This window comes from Artibeus jamaicensis, unplaced genomic scaffold (genome assembly GCF_021234435.1).
Source record: "Artibeus jamaicensis isolate MK-2021 breed Jamaican fruit bat unplaced genomic scaffold, CSHL_Jam_final scaffold_286, whole genome shotgun sequence".
Taxonomy (NCBI): Eukaryota; Metazoa; Chordata; class Mammalia; order Chiroptera; family Phyllostomidae; genus Artibeus; species Artibeus jamaicensis.
The window spans coordinates 4,231,598-4,245,968 of record NW_026522034.1 but is presented as its reverse complement, the minus strand read 5'-3'; the positions used below and the strand labels follow the sequence as shown (position 1 = coordinate 4,245,968).

Below are 14,371 nucleotides of genomic sequence, written 5' to 3'. Positions count from 1 at the left end.
AACTGAACTCAGCCTCTCAGTCCGGTTTTCCTCCTCCCCACCAGCCAGCCTCCTTCCTGTTTTCGTTAGAGCAGGTCTGGCCTACTTTGGAGCCCTTGGCCTGTATTTTGCTTCGGGCAGCTTTGTGCCTCTCACAGCATTCTCAGAGTCAGACTTTCAGTCCTGCAGCCTGGTCTCTCCCCGCCATGCCTGCTGGGGGTTAGTGAAGTCACGTGTGCTGTGTGGAGGCGGCTTTGTGGAGTAGGCACTGGGCGTGGAGCCCGCGGACGTGCTCTGAGCCCCGCTCTGGCCTTGCCTGGTGGAACGAGGGCAAGTCCGACCTGTGTTCCAGGCGCCAGCCTCGGAGTCTGTCTGCCTGTGGGTACTCCCGAGGCTCTGCTCTGTCGCTGCTGCGGGAGCCGCACCCTGGGCTCTCCAGGAGTTTCTCCCATGTGCTTCACGGACTGGCCCTCCCGACCCCTCATATCAGCAGCTGTCTTCCTCTCCTGCTTATCGGGGTGATGGGCCCCTTTGCCAGTCATGCCAGCTGACGGTGACACCTGTTACTGATGCCTGTGTCCGTGCTAGGGCCTCCACTGCCAAAGGGCTCAGGGCGCTGCTCTCGACACCGTCGGCGCTCTCTGCTGCTGCTGATGCCCTGGTGCCTGCGGTCTCCAAAGAGTGCAGGAAAGCAGCGCTGTCTTTAGTTAGATTTGTTGTCCCTAAGGCCTCTTCCCAGGACCCAGCAGGGGCCCAGAAACCAGGCTAGATGGCATGCTCGGAACAGCTTCGGCCCTGACCCAGGTGTGGGCACTCAGCGCCCTCCGTCTCCACGACACAGTTAGCAGAGGGGCCCTCGGGCATTGCACGGAAACATGCCCCTGGCACGTCTCCTCACCCTGCCGCCCTCGCTGCCCACCCTCATCGATATGCGGGGTCTGCAAACGCTTTCTGTGCAGGGCTGGGCGGTAATCATCTTAGGCTTTGTGGGGCACACACCGTCTCTTGCAGCTGCTGCTTTTTCATCTCCTTGTGTTCCTCCTTTCCCATTTTTTAAATCTTCACCTGAGGACATGCTTATTGATTTTAGAGGGGGAGAGAAACACCCTGTGAGAGAGAAACATCGATTGGTTGCCTCCTGTATGCACCCTGACCGGGGACTGAACCTGCAACTGAGGCATGTGCCCTGACCAAAAATTGAACCCACAACTGAAACACCCAACCAACTCAGCCACACCCACCAGGGGCCTCCTTTTCCATTTTTTGGTAATACTTTACAAATGGAAAATACACTGTTAGCTCACGACCTACACAAACACAGGCTGCAGGCCAGATTAGCTGACAGGCTTTAAGTTTGCTGGCTCCTTATCCGTAGGGTAGGGACTATCACCAGGTACGGCTGGGATAGTCAGGGAGGGTCTCCTGAGGAGGTGGACCTAAGCTAGGTGAAGGTCGTGGGGGCACTTTTTAGGTAGAGGAAACTGACAGCAATGCGTGGAGGCTGGAGGGGGCCAGTCATCTTCTCGGGGAATGGTCGGGACGCCAGTTTGGTTGGGGCAGAGTTTCCTCTAGTGGAATAAGGTACACAGGCTGGGGGAGGTTAAGCAGCAGCTGGATTATTGAGGTTCTTGAATCATCCTAAAAAGGTTGCAGCATTATTCCCATGTCAGCAGGAAGCCATCGAAGGTTCTTGAGCATCTTCAACTGCAGACTCGTCCGCCTTGCCAGGCTGAGGCATGTCTTCTCCAGCCACGGCTGTGTCGGGCTTTGGAGGGCGTGTGAACGAGCCGCGGAGGGGGCACAGTGCTGGTGCTCAGCAGGGGCGGGAGCCCCCCATTCACACCTTGGAGCCAGAGGGTGCTGTTCCCGTGGCTGTGGGGGCCGGAGATGATGGCTCCTGCCCGTTCTCTCCCTGCCTCTCCCAGGGCAGCCTGTGTCCTTCCCCCCCGAGGCCCTGTGGGTGACTGTGGGACTCTCGATCTGTCTTGTCGCGCTGCTGGTGGCCCTGGCCTTTGTGTGCTGGAGGAAGATCAAACAGAGCTGTGAAGAGGAGAATGCAGGTGAGGGGGGGACGAGCGCGTGTGCACACGTCCCTGCATGTGCCGGGGCGTCCGGGACATCGGTCTGAGTGTTGCTCTCCGGTAACAGTGAGTTTGCCAGTGGGGCTAGACTGGGTGTGTCATCTCCAGGCTGAATGTCTTGTGTGTGGAAACAAGTGTGGGCCTATCTGTGAGTGTGCAAATGTGCAGGATGAGTGTGTATATCAGTGTGACTGGAAGTGAGTGGTGGGTGTATAAGGCTGAAGTGTGAGGAGATGTGCATATGTGTGTGCAAACAAGTGTGACTGAGAGTGTGAGTCCCATGGGTGCGTCTGTGAGTGACAGTGCAGGTTTAGAACCAGGAAATTTAGCAAAGTGTGGTTGCTTCATGGGTTTGGGGTCACTGTGTGAAGGCGTGACTGACATTTGCTGGGCTGGGGTCAGTATGAGTTGACTTTGTCGACAGGCAGGCAGGTGGTGAGCTGATATCACTAGATGGGTGACTCGACCTTGGTAGGTGAGTGAGCCGACTCTAGTGAGCAGTGGGTGACGGGGTGGACACCGGTCAGTGGGTGAGTTGCCCGGTGGGTGGTACGTGGGTTAACAGAGGTTTTCTTGGGTAAACATGACAGTCAGCAGTGAGAGGTGGGAGATGACCTGGGGTCTGTCACAGTGACTATGTGAGTGGAGAGGAGACTGGTCGGTCGACGGGTGACACCTGTGCAGTGGCGCCTGGCCGGGCTGGTGGCAGGATGACTGGGTTGGTAGGTGGGGGGGTGTCCACGTTGGAGGGTGGCGGTTGACTGGATTGGTGAGCGAGTGGATGGGAGAGGGGAGGGGGTGGGCGGATGGGTGGAGGCAGGAGCTGGTCCTTGGCTGCGCAAATGGTGGACTCCAGGCTGTGAGCCCTTTCCTGTGGCCCCTGGGCTCTGCTCTGTGCTCTTTGCTCTCAGGGTCCAACTCTGTGTCCAATGCTTGACCACAGGCCATGCCTGCTCCCCATTTACCTGCTTCCCGCACCCCCAGGTGGGAAAGTGCAGTGATGAAAGTGGAGCTGAGCAAGGTCTCGTTTGTCTTCCAGGAGCTGAGGACCAGGATGGAGATGGAGAAGGCTCTAAGACGGGTAAGTCTAAGCTTGGAGCTGGCCTTCCTTATTGGCCGAGAGGAGGACACGGGACAGGGGAGAGGAGTCCAGGACCTGGGGGAGCCACATCTGCTTGAGGTTGAATGAAGTATGTCCGGTGGACTGAGGCCTCCTTCCCCGGGTGAGTTTGGTCTCTGCTCAGCATTAAGCCTGGAGGTGGAGCTCCCCGATTCCTTCCCAGGGGCTGCTTCACTCCTCCTGCCCACCTTTACCCATCTGCCAGCCGGCTCCGCCCCTAGGGACCCTGCACCGTGGAGTCTGGTGGCTTCCTAGGGTAGCAGGAAGGGCTCGGGAGATAGGGCAACCTGGGTTTCAGTTCCAGATCCTGCCCATGTAAGCTGGGCGGCCTGGAGCTAGTCACTTTGCTTCTCTGGGCCTCAGCTTCTCTATCTCTTGAGTCCTAGTTTCCTCATAGTAACTGCCTGTCTTCATCGGCTGAGTGCGTTTAATTAGACGAGGTAAGGGTTGCAATGGCCTAGGGTCATACCTGGTGCCTAGTAAACACCTGGGAGTCCTGTTACCAGGCAGATAGTCGAAGATAGTCCCATTCTGGTTAGAGCTTAGGTAACTGGTCAAAGTGCTTTGCTCTTCCGCGCTTCAGTTCTCCATCTGGAAAATGTCACCCTGCCCCTGCGCCAGTGGCACCAGGGGCTTGTTTTTAGGTTCTCTGGGGTGACTGGACAGGAAAGGGGTTTGCAAGGGTCATGATGCTGTGGAAACACAACCCTGGCCCGGTGGGGGATGGGTGCCGGGGCACTGGTGTCCTGTGGCCACAGTAGCCTCACCGGTCTTCCCTTCCAGCTGGGAGAGGCAGGTTCCTGCTGAGCCATTCAGGATGGTGCCAGTTGACACGGGTTCCCTCCCCACAGCTGCAGGAGGAAGGGCGGGTGGTTGACCCCTGGGACTGCTGCGAATCACGCCAGTGAATTCTCTGCCTTTGGTGGGTGGGGTGCAGATCGCTGTGGAACAGGGCCTCCTGTTTGCATGTTCAGAGGCAGATGTAGTTGACAGAAGGAGGGAGTGGGGAGGAGCAGGTGGCTTAGAGATTTGGTCAGTGTCCCACGTCCCCCGGCCATCTGGGGACATTGGCAGCCCCTTTAGCTTCTTACTTCGTTGTGTTCCTGGAGCAGACCCAGTGCACCTCCACATCACCAGCTGCTGCAGGGCAGGGTGGTTGCTCTCATGTAGACGCAGAAAACTGAGACCCAGAGACGGGAGCACAAGCCACAGCGTGGAGCTGGGACTGGGGACAGCGGCCCAGGGCGCCTTCCCCTGTGCTGTGATGTCGTCCCCACTCACCTGCCTCCCCCTACTCCTCCAGTCCCTCTGGCCCTCCCTGCCTCAGCTCCTTCCTCTCTGCCCTACCACTTCCCACAGTTCCCTCCTCACCATGTGCTCCTTCCTTTTTTACAGTCCTGCGGCCTCTGAAACACTCCGAAAACAAAGAAGGTAATGACATGCGGTGCTTGAGACTGTGCATTCGTGCACCTGTGTGTAGGAGGCAGGGAGGGTTGTGGGGAAGTAATTATCACCCTTCACTGGGGACCTGCTCCCCACACCAGCAGCCTGCACTCTCCTCCCGATGAGGCGGCCAAGGGCAGAGTAACCAAGGTCCCAGCTGCTCTGCTAGGACACCGACGTGACAAGCTAAAGCAGGACAAGAGCTCATTTCTCTCCTGTTGAAGTCTAAACATAGGTGATCGTAAGGCCACTCATGTCGTGGAGCCAGCTTCCATCCTCTCGGTTTCTGCCCCTTCAGCATGAAGCTTCTGTCCCCAAGTCCAGCTGGGCTGCTTCAGGGCCCACATCCCCTACACCCAAAGCAGGGGGAAGGAAGGAAGGGAAGTGCAGTTTTTATTAGGGCTTGACTAGAAATAGCTCAGGGCACTTCAGTTTACATCCCATTGGTCAGAACCTATCACATGACTCCTAACTCAAGTCAGACCAGGAAATGTCTCACAAGGGCAGCCACCTGGTACTTAGGTAGTTAGTAAATGTTAGCAATTACTAGTGCTCATATTATTGTAGCAAACAGTTACATTAGGAAATGGTTGCAGGTTAGTTTGAGATTCTTTCGAAAGTAACCAACAGCCACCTCTATGTGTGTATGTTTGTGTGTAAATATGTGTATTTCTGTGTGTATTAACAAAATATTCTGAGACGCAGAATATTGCCACCAGATCTGAGTGGCTTCCACTTAGAAAATCAGGGCTGGTCACCAAAGGGTATGGAACCTTAAGTGTATTTCAAGTCGCCTCCGTGTCCCTGTCAGGGATTCCTGGATGCTCCTCCCGTGTTTGGCTCTCCTCTTGGCCCAGGCTCTGGACTCGCTGGACAAGCACAGGGCAGACCCCAGGAGGGAGAGCTGCTTTCGCAACAGGCAGACAGACCCCCAAAGAATGGCAGAGGGAAGGGCGAGGTCATGCATGCCCTGGCCCTCCTCCTAAACTCTCCATCCAGGCCAGGAAGGGGGTGTGAGGCCAGGGCTGTGAATCCATGGCGTGCCCTCACGTGGACACAAAGAGCCAGGGGACGGAGGCTCCCTACAGCATGGCTGTTGGGGAAGTCGGTGTGGGGAAGGGAAGTTGGAGAGGGTTTCCTGCTGGAGCAGGGAAGCGGGCCAGGCAGAGGGGCCGGTGGCAGGGAAGTGTTTTGGGTGAGTAGGCCCGTGGGGAGTGAGCAGGGCCGGCGAGCACTGGGCAGTCTCCCACAGGTGCCCTTGCAGTCTGGCTGAGTCCCAGTGCCTGCGTTTATGTCTTTCGGGTCTCAGGGCAGGGCCTAGTGCCGGAGACTGCCCGTCGGACTTTTGTGCCCACTCGCACACTCACTCCCCACCCTGAAGCACGCGACCGTGTGCCCGGGGTTCCGACATACTCCCCAGAGTAGAGCTCCTGCATGTAATGCTTTTCCCTCCTTTTTTTCTTCTGATCATGAAATGCAGGTGATGGACAAGAAATAGCCTGACCACGAGGACCAGGGAGCTGCTGCCCCTGCCCTGAGTTCCCACCTCTGGCTGCACTGGGACCTCGGTGTGAGCCCCGGGCTGGGGCCTCCCTGCACCCAACACATGGCTCCCACCCCGGTGACTCTACTCATTCTGCAAAGGATGTGACACTTAGAACACCCACAGCCTCATTTCTCCAAGGGACATGGCTCCCAAGTCATTCTGCTGCCTTACTTCTCACGGACAGAAGACACAGATGACCCACCTCCTTATTTCTCCAGTGGACATGCCACGTGGGCCACCTGGCTGCCTTTTTTCTCCAGAGGACACAGTTTGCAGACTGACCCTCTGCCTTACTTCTTCGAAGACACGATACACAGTCACCCTGCCTTGTTTCTCCAGGGGCCCTGGTACCCTAGTTATCACCTCCGCCTTCCCCGCCCGAGCTGCCTGTCGTCCCGTGTACTCAGACGGGGCACTGCGGCCTCAGCATCTCCTTGGGTCCAGCAGTATCTCCTCCTGCCTTCTCCTGCCCTGGCCCCAGTGCTGGCCTTTCCCCTCTAAGTGCAGACAGGCGCCCTCCCCAGCCGTGCAGAGAGACACAGAGGCACCTGCCAGAACACGTTCAGCCCTCCCCTGGTCCAGTCTCTTCCACGGTGCCCTGGGTGTGCCCTGTGAGCCCCCCCGCCCCGCACTGTTCCCAGGAGAAGCATGTGCCAGCCACACTGGGTCTCTGAGGGTCAGCTTCTGCCCCTCTGCTTTTTCCACCTTTCGTTTATCTGCCCAAACAGTGTTCACTGAGCACTTGTGGTGTGTTGGCACTGTGTTCGGTTCGGGGAACCCTCTTTGAAAAGAAGCTGCTCCCTCAAGGATCTTGCCCTTCAGCCAGAAACTTGTGAGGAAATAGCGGTTCATGAGAGAGGCTCCTGCCGTGTTCCCTACTGTACCGCTCTTCTGTGCCCCTCGCTACCTGGGCACCTCACCCCCATCCCACCCCTAGTTCTTACCTGGAGAGAAGCTGATGGTCCCCAAAGAGTCTTTCCAGGGTGAGCAGGCGGGCAGGCAGCCAAGGCTCAACAGACTCCAAGAGCGCAGCACAGGGGAAGCCCGGGACCTCGGGGGGGTAGGGATGGAGCCGCCCACCCCCACCACGGTGCTGTTCTGGGGCTGGGCAGACAGCTCTGCTTTCTCTGGCCGGCCCTGCCTCGGGTCAAGGAAACTTCTGAAGTTCTGATGTCTCCCCACTAACATATCTCCCTTCACCAGCGATGGAAGATGTGGGTATTGCTAATTTAAATGTGGGACTCTGAGGAATTCTGTTAACTGGGTGGGGGTATAGGGGGTTTGGGGAAAAGTAAATGCCTTTGTAGAAAGCTTTTTCTCTGCGAAGTGTGTGTGAACAGGACAGGGCTCAGCGGGAAGGGTTCCCTCCTGGGCATCGAGGCTGAATCTTCCCCTCTCTCACCTTCCTTACAACACCGGGCCTCCGCAGGCGTGTGGCCCTGTCCCTGGCCTGAGGCCACTGTGCGGTCCCACCCACTCCTTACAACAACATCCTCTAATTCCTTCCTCCGGGGAGACTCCAGCCCTAGGTTTGCTTAGGGCCCCACTCGTGCTCCATTTTACAGGCGGAGAAGCCGACACCAGGCCCGCGTCAGAGGTCCAGGACCTCGTTCTGGCCTGTGGCCCCGAGCAGGGCCTGTAGCTTCCCTGGGCCTTACTTACATGGAAAGTGGGCCTGCGGTTTTCACCACTGTCCACCTCTAAGGACTGAGAGGCAGGGGTGAAGAGTGCAGGCCAACATGTGGGGAGGACCGGTCTGGGGACGAGGGAGCCTGAGAGGGCACTGCGCGCCCCCCTCCGCAGCGGGGACCGGGCCCCAGCACCAGCCAGCCGGCCCCGGAGCTCCGCAGGCCCTGGGGTGGCAGGACGAGCCTTGGGCTGGGCGTCAGGACCCTCGACTTTTGTTCCTGGCTTCACTACTAACTTACGACCAAGCCCTTCATACCTCTGAACCTTAATTTTCTTATCCATTAAGTAGGGGTGACGAGTCCTCCTCTGAGAACTGTGTGACATTCTTTACTAACTGGAGCACTTGTTACAAAGTACATGGCCTTGGGTGTGAGCCAGCCACCCTGCTTAAAGTCCCACCACTGGTTTCAGAATCAGAAGGTCCCTGAAAGTCTGCCTTTGCTTTCCACTCACCAGGGGTTCACTCGCCTCACTGGGCGTCAACCCGCCTGCAGGGTGGGCGATAGTTTGTTCCGTGGGGTGGTGGTGGGGGCTGGACAAGCAGCGATGAGAAGACCCTGCGAACTGTGAAGTGCCAGGACGTAGGGCAGCCTCTCTTCCCTCCCGGCCGCTGAGGCTTCACTCTTGCTCCCTCAGCGATTTTGTAGCCAGTGCACCATGGCCCAGAACGAGCTGTCGGGGCCAGTTTGCCCATCTGTGAAACAGGTACGTTTACCGGTGCATTTTCTTCTGACAGGGCCAGGCTTAGATGTGACACTATATCAAGTGCCTGGGCCAGCGACCCAGCAGATGAGGGGCTTGCCCAGGGGGCTGAGAGAGGAGGGAGGTGGCCACTGTGTCCCTGGTGACAAGTGCTTCAGGGAGCAGTATTTTTAGCTGCCTTTCTGGGCAAAGGTCCAACTCCTGCATTTTAGCGGAGAAATACTTCTCACGTTGTGGCAAGCTGTAGCCTGCAAGGGTCAGGGTTCGTGTGCCTGGCTCAGGGTGTGACTGGAACTCACCCCAGGACCATGTGTAACCAAGGCTGTGGGGACCGTTAGTGTACCTGACCACTCAGCGGAGCAGCCCGGGTGGGAGTGAAGACAGCATGGCCAGGGCCCCAAGCTGACCTGCCTTCCTCTGCCTGCTCGTTCCCTCCTTCGGCTGCTCATGGGTGAGCTGCGCCTCCCCCAGGGCCCGCCTCCTCCAGGGTTCGTTTAGGGGAGGCGCCTGACCTTGCTCATCCCAGGAGTCAGTTTTCTTGAGTGGGCTGCTGGTCCTTAAAGAGCAGACAGCCCAGCCAACCAGAGCCAGGCGAGGCCCACGTATTCCGTTGGAGAGCCCAGGTCTCACCCTGTGATGCGGAGCCAGAGTTCGCCCCAAGTGGCCAAAGCCCGGGCCTCCAAGGGTAGGAAACCCGCGGGGAAGCCGGAGGCTGACATGAAGTGAGGACCCAGAATGGGTGGGGGTGGGGCAGCAGGATCAGATGCTACAAACGCAGACAGTAGAGACACACGTGGAGTGCTTGGCCTCATCTCCAGGCCCCTACCCAGAGGGAAGCACCACTAGGGGTTTGCCGGCCTTCCAGACCTTCCCCCCATTACAGATTCACAAAAGCGAAGTCATACATGTCATTCTGCAACTTCTTTCTCTTTGCCATTTTCCCAAGTCAGTTCTTCTGTTTATTTTTTTAATTGAGGTGTAACATACATCTACCGTTTAAAAGACATCCGCCCTCAGTGTATAGCTCCATGAATTCTCACACAAGTGTCTCCACCGTGTAACCATTATCCAGGTCAAGGTATGACTCACTTTTCAAATCCAGAAAGTTCCCCTGTGACCCTTCCCAATCAGTAGCACCCCCATGATACTATTCTGGCTGCTTTCACCATGAATTTGTTTTGCTTGTAAGTGGAATCCTATAGCATCCACTATTTTGTGTCTGGCTTAGTTCAAAGACCTCCCTCATTCTATTTAAGTGGCTACATAGTATCTCATAGTATTATTAATATTACTGTTCTAGTACATGTTTCCCCAGTTCCTATGCGCAGTTTGCGTATAAATCATGCAGACTTGTGCCAGGGTTTCCACAGGATGGAGCCCCAGAAGTGGGGTCTTGGGATCACAGGCCTGCACATTTTAACTGTTGGTAGAGTTGACAGTTGTTTGGGCTGCCTGTTTTAGCCAGCCTCTGTTAGCGAGAATGCACAAGCAAAGAACACTTGGGGCCATGAGCAAAACCGATTCTAGAGAGGGCAGGAAGGGTGCTGGGAACTGCCACCCCCATTGGTCAGGAACCTCCAGGGGCTTGATCTGGTGTATGGGCCTGTGGTCACCTCTCCCTCTCTCACCCACTCTGGACCACTGCTCTCTTCAGCAGCTGCCTCAGTTCCCAGGGAGCTATCTTCACGTTTCTGGGACCCCAGTCCTGAGGGTGAGTGTGTCTTCCTCTTGCTAGATGGGGTGGTCTGAGTGTGTGCTGAGGCTGGGCTAAGCCCTGCATCCTGCACTTGGGACACCTGACCGGAATGGATGGGGGCAGTTCATCCTCACCTTGCTGGGTGCAGGTGCCTCAGGGCAAGTTAAATCTTCTGCACTTGTGTCTGAGGATGCTCCTAACCTGCTATTTGGCTCCCTTAGCTCCAGGTAATTATGGTGACACTATTTCACCATGAATGAGGTGGTGCTTGTTAGAGCACGAGAAACCTGGGTCTCCTGGGGCAAAAGAGTGCCTGTGGCCTTTGTCCCCAGGCTTTCCCCAGCATTTGAGCTGCAAAAAAGCCCCATCCCCTCACCCTCCCTCAGCCGGTATGACTTTACCCCTGTGGCAATTCCCTGAACAGGTTTTGTCATTGCCTTTTTAGGCGAGGCTCTGGCACGAACTGTAATATTGCAGCTTATAATAAATCAGCCTCTCACCTCCCTGATCTTGAGTGCTATGCTCCTAGTGATACAGCTCCAGATCCCATTAATCCAGTGGTTTTTAACCCTGGCTGCACAGCAGGATCACTTAGGAGATTTTTTAAACAATAGAAGTACCTGGTATCCATCCCTAGAAGTTCTGGTGCAGTTGGTTGAGATAATTGCTAAATATTTCATGTGCATACCCAGAGGCTCTAGCTAGCCTAAGAAGCTAATGCAAAATGGGATTCAGAGGACAACCCTGAGCAGAGGTTTCCAAGACCAGGCACCTGAGATGAGCCTGTTGTTCTCAACGATCACCGAGTCAGACCAAGAGGTGTTTGTTTTCACATTAAAGGATGCACAGAAAATACAGATGCAAGGACTGTCAAGGGACATGATCACGGTTAGTGTGGAAAAGAGAGGGGCCCGCTCCCTGTGTGGGGGGCCCAGGAGCCCTGAGCCCCTGCCCTAAGTCAGAGCAGGCACCCAGGCTCTGGAGGAGTGGGGAAGGACAGTGGCTCAATCCCTTTCAGTTCAGTCCAGGAAATGAGAGGCCCTCCCCACTTTCTCCCCGCGTCTCTCTCCCTTTTCACCCTCAGGCCTCCAGATGTGCAGTCAGGTGGCGGGTTCAGCTCTGTCTCCTCAGCACTGTGTTCTTCATGAGGCCAGGACCATCTGTCCCGCTCTGGCAGCCGTCACTCTGTGCGTGTGCACCGGGCTCAAGAAAGCAGCCTTCACACTCTTCCTGCTTTCTTCCCCCCACTGTCTCATATTTGCTTCCACCCCGGGGTAGCCTGGGGCCCTACTGTTCTGAAGCCCTGCTGTACCCAGAGTGACCAGAGCAGAGGCTCCTGGCTCTACCGATGCCCCAACTGCCCTCCGCAGGGTCGCTGGCCTCTAGTCCTTCCTCAGGCTTGAATTTTATATAGCTGGGGTTCACCTACCTAGTCCCATAATTCACAAGCCTTCAGGCTCCCCTCCTGCCTTTTTTGTGTTTCAATATCCCCCCTAAACAGTTTCTGCAGAATGTGACTCCCAGTCTTGGGGTGCTGGGAGCAAGGACCGACGTTTCTCTCCCAACCACTGAATCGACATGTTGTCTCATTTGCTAAGATAATTTTGTGTAATTTGCTGCTAATGAATGAACACACTGCTTCTTGTTCCTCTAGTTTTCGTAACTGCTTTGAAGTCTATATGTTCATCATGGCCACTTGAGCATACATTTTATTTAGTTATTTTTTAGGGAGAGGGAGAGAAACATCAGTGTGTGGTTGCCTCTTGTGCACCCTCAACTGGGGACCTGGTCTGCAACTCAGGAATGTGTCCTCACTGGGAATTGAACCAGTGACCCTTTAGTTCACAGGCCGGCACTCAATCCATTGAGCCACACCAGTCAGGGAAACTTGAGCATACATTATGGGCACCCGAAGCTGGCCAAGGGGCTCAAGCTCTTTGTATGGCCACAGTAAGGGCCGTGGTGACCCAGGAAGCCTGGCTACCATGCCGATTGCCTTGGTGTCTCCATGCTGTCTTTCTGAGTGCCCCCCACCCACTGCAGCCAGACGGATCTGGGTCAGCCCCAAAGAGAATGTTCTGGCAGCAGGGGAATCTGGACCCCCCAATGTTTGTGGAATAGGGTCTGCAGTACTGGGAGAGGGGTGCATTCTACTCTGTTGGGAGGATGGGTGATGAGGGAGGAGGTGCAGGTGATCTATGGAGGGCAGAAGTTGCACGGACCATATCCAGTCTTGGTCATAAGGCTTTGCTCAAGCTCTTCCTCTCAAGGACCTGCCTTCCCGGTCTCCTCTACCCATGCAAATCCTATGCGTGCCTTCCTGTGTATCATTTGGTCTCCAGCTGCGCCTGGTGTTTCACAGCCAAACAAGGCACTAGCTCCTTCACTGCTCTCCAGGAGTTCACCTCCCCAGAGCAGGTCTGCATTTGCCCCCTGCCAGCCCAGTGCAAGCACCTAAGTACTGTTCATCCAGTCTCTGAATGAAAAGGACGAGGCTGAAGTTTGCTTCTGCACTGCCCCTTGAAAACTTGCTTCCCCAACAAGTGAATAATAGAAATGAGGCCGCCAAGGGTGCTTAACCTATTGTTATGCAAAGAGCCGAGGTCCCAAAAGACTTCAGCGTATTGTTTGCATGCCAAAGAAATAACCCAGAGGACTGGCTGTGAAAGACGTGGGCGTATCTGGACTTCTGTGGGCACCGGGGCAGCCTGCTGGTGAAGTCTCCACAACCCAGGCCTTCCCAGGACAGGATTACATCGAGTACAGAAGACAAAGCATTTGGGCACGCAGAGTGACGTGCTTGCAAGCAAACTGCGAGATCAAAGTGCCAGCTATTTACAGTCTGGGCTTGCAGGAAGAACAGTTTCTTTTTGGCCATTCCTCCAGGCCCCCAGTGTCTCACAGCACACGTGCAGATGGGCTTCCTCATGTTCCCACAGGGTGGGAGAGGGAATCGGAGCTTGGAAAGGGGCCCGTGTTCTCACATACCGCACACTTATTTAAAGCAGTAATCAATTTTTAAAATCTCTTAGAAACCCCTATTTGCCCATAAACAATGGATATAATAATGGCAAGTCATTCTATATGCATATAGTGTTTACCAGAGGAGGGTCCCTAAAGTATGTGGGGGCCTACGCTGCCTGCTAACACTTGGGGAGCTGAATGCTCTGACCACTCAGGCAGCAGCTGTGAAATGGGGTCAAGAGTAGTGCCCACTTCCCTGGCTGACAGAGATGGAAAGAGATCATCCCAAGGACAGAGGCTCCATGGTGCCACCCACCTGCACACACGACACTGTGTGAATAGATGGTTCTGAGCATTTGGCATCTGGCTCAGTCGAGACAGAGTGAAGAGATTTGCGCTGAGACCAACAGAGAGGGGACAGGCGATGAGACCGGGTATGTGGGGCAGTGGGGCGGTTAAGATAGAGACGGGGGTGGGAGGACGGTTCAGTGCTGGGACGATGGCCCTAGAGGAGCCCCAGGCGTGCAAGAAAGCAGCCAGGGCTCCTGGGTACCAGCTGAGGGGATCAGTGTCGTCCCTTAGCCTGCAGATTGACTCTGTTTTCTCCAGGTTTAATTGGCTTGTTGGCTTTGGCCTGAGGAAGAGAAAGAGGCTTTTTCCGAAGGAGAGAAGCTGTGTCCAAGGCAGCCATGATGCCGCCCTCCTGGTCCCACCCTATCGGAGGGAAGATGGGGTAGCAGACAGCCAGTCTGTCTTTTTTTCTCTTTTTCATCTTCACCTGAAGATATATTGTAATTTATTTTAGAGCAAGAGAAGGGGGCACAGAGAGAGAGAGACTTTGATGTGAGAGAGAAACATTGACCAGCCACCTCCCTTCTGCGCCCTGATCGAGGATTGAACATGCAACCTAGGTATGTGCCCTGACGGGGAATCGGACCCACAACCTTTTGGTGTATGGGAGGATGACCCAACAAACCGAGCCATCCAGCCAGGGCCAGATGCCGTTCTTACCCCTCCCCAGGGCCCGAGCCCCGCTCTCCCTGCCGGCTGGACTGGGGTGAGGCAGGCCAAGATGCTCCTGCAAGTGTTTGTGTGGCTCTGTGCACCTGCTCTGGCTCTGCTGCGCCTGGTCCGACAGGGCCCCGGATGGT

The 14,371-nt window shown here is 55.7% G+C and overlaps 1 protein-coding gene across 2 annotated transcripts in view; it reads left to right on the top strand.

The window, feature by feature from the left end:
* CD276 (CD276 molecule) overlaps nt 1-7,463 on the top strand; it is a 28,395-nt gene extending 20,932 nt beyond the window's left edge. For both annotated transcript variants that reach the window (XM_053656869.1, XM_037134515.2), the window contains exons 5-8: nt 1,905-2,039; nt 3,100-3,141; nt 4,576-4,611; nt 6,104-7,463. In XM_053656869.1, the coding sequence (XP_053512844.1) occupies nt 1,905-2,039; nt 3,100-3,141; nt 4,576-4,611; nt 6,104-6,126 (236 nt within the window). In that variant the 3' untranslated portion in view covers nt 6,127-7,463. The remainder of the gene's footprint in view (nt 1-1,904; nt 2,040-3,099; nt 3,142-4,575; nt 4,612-6,103) is intronic.
* Nucleotides 7,464-14,371: the final 6,908 nt, after the last annotated feature.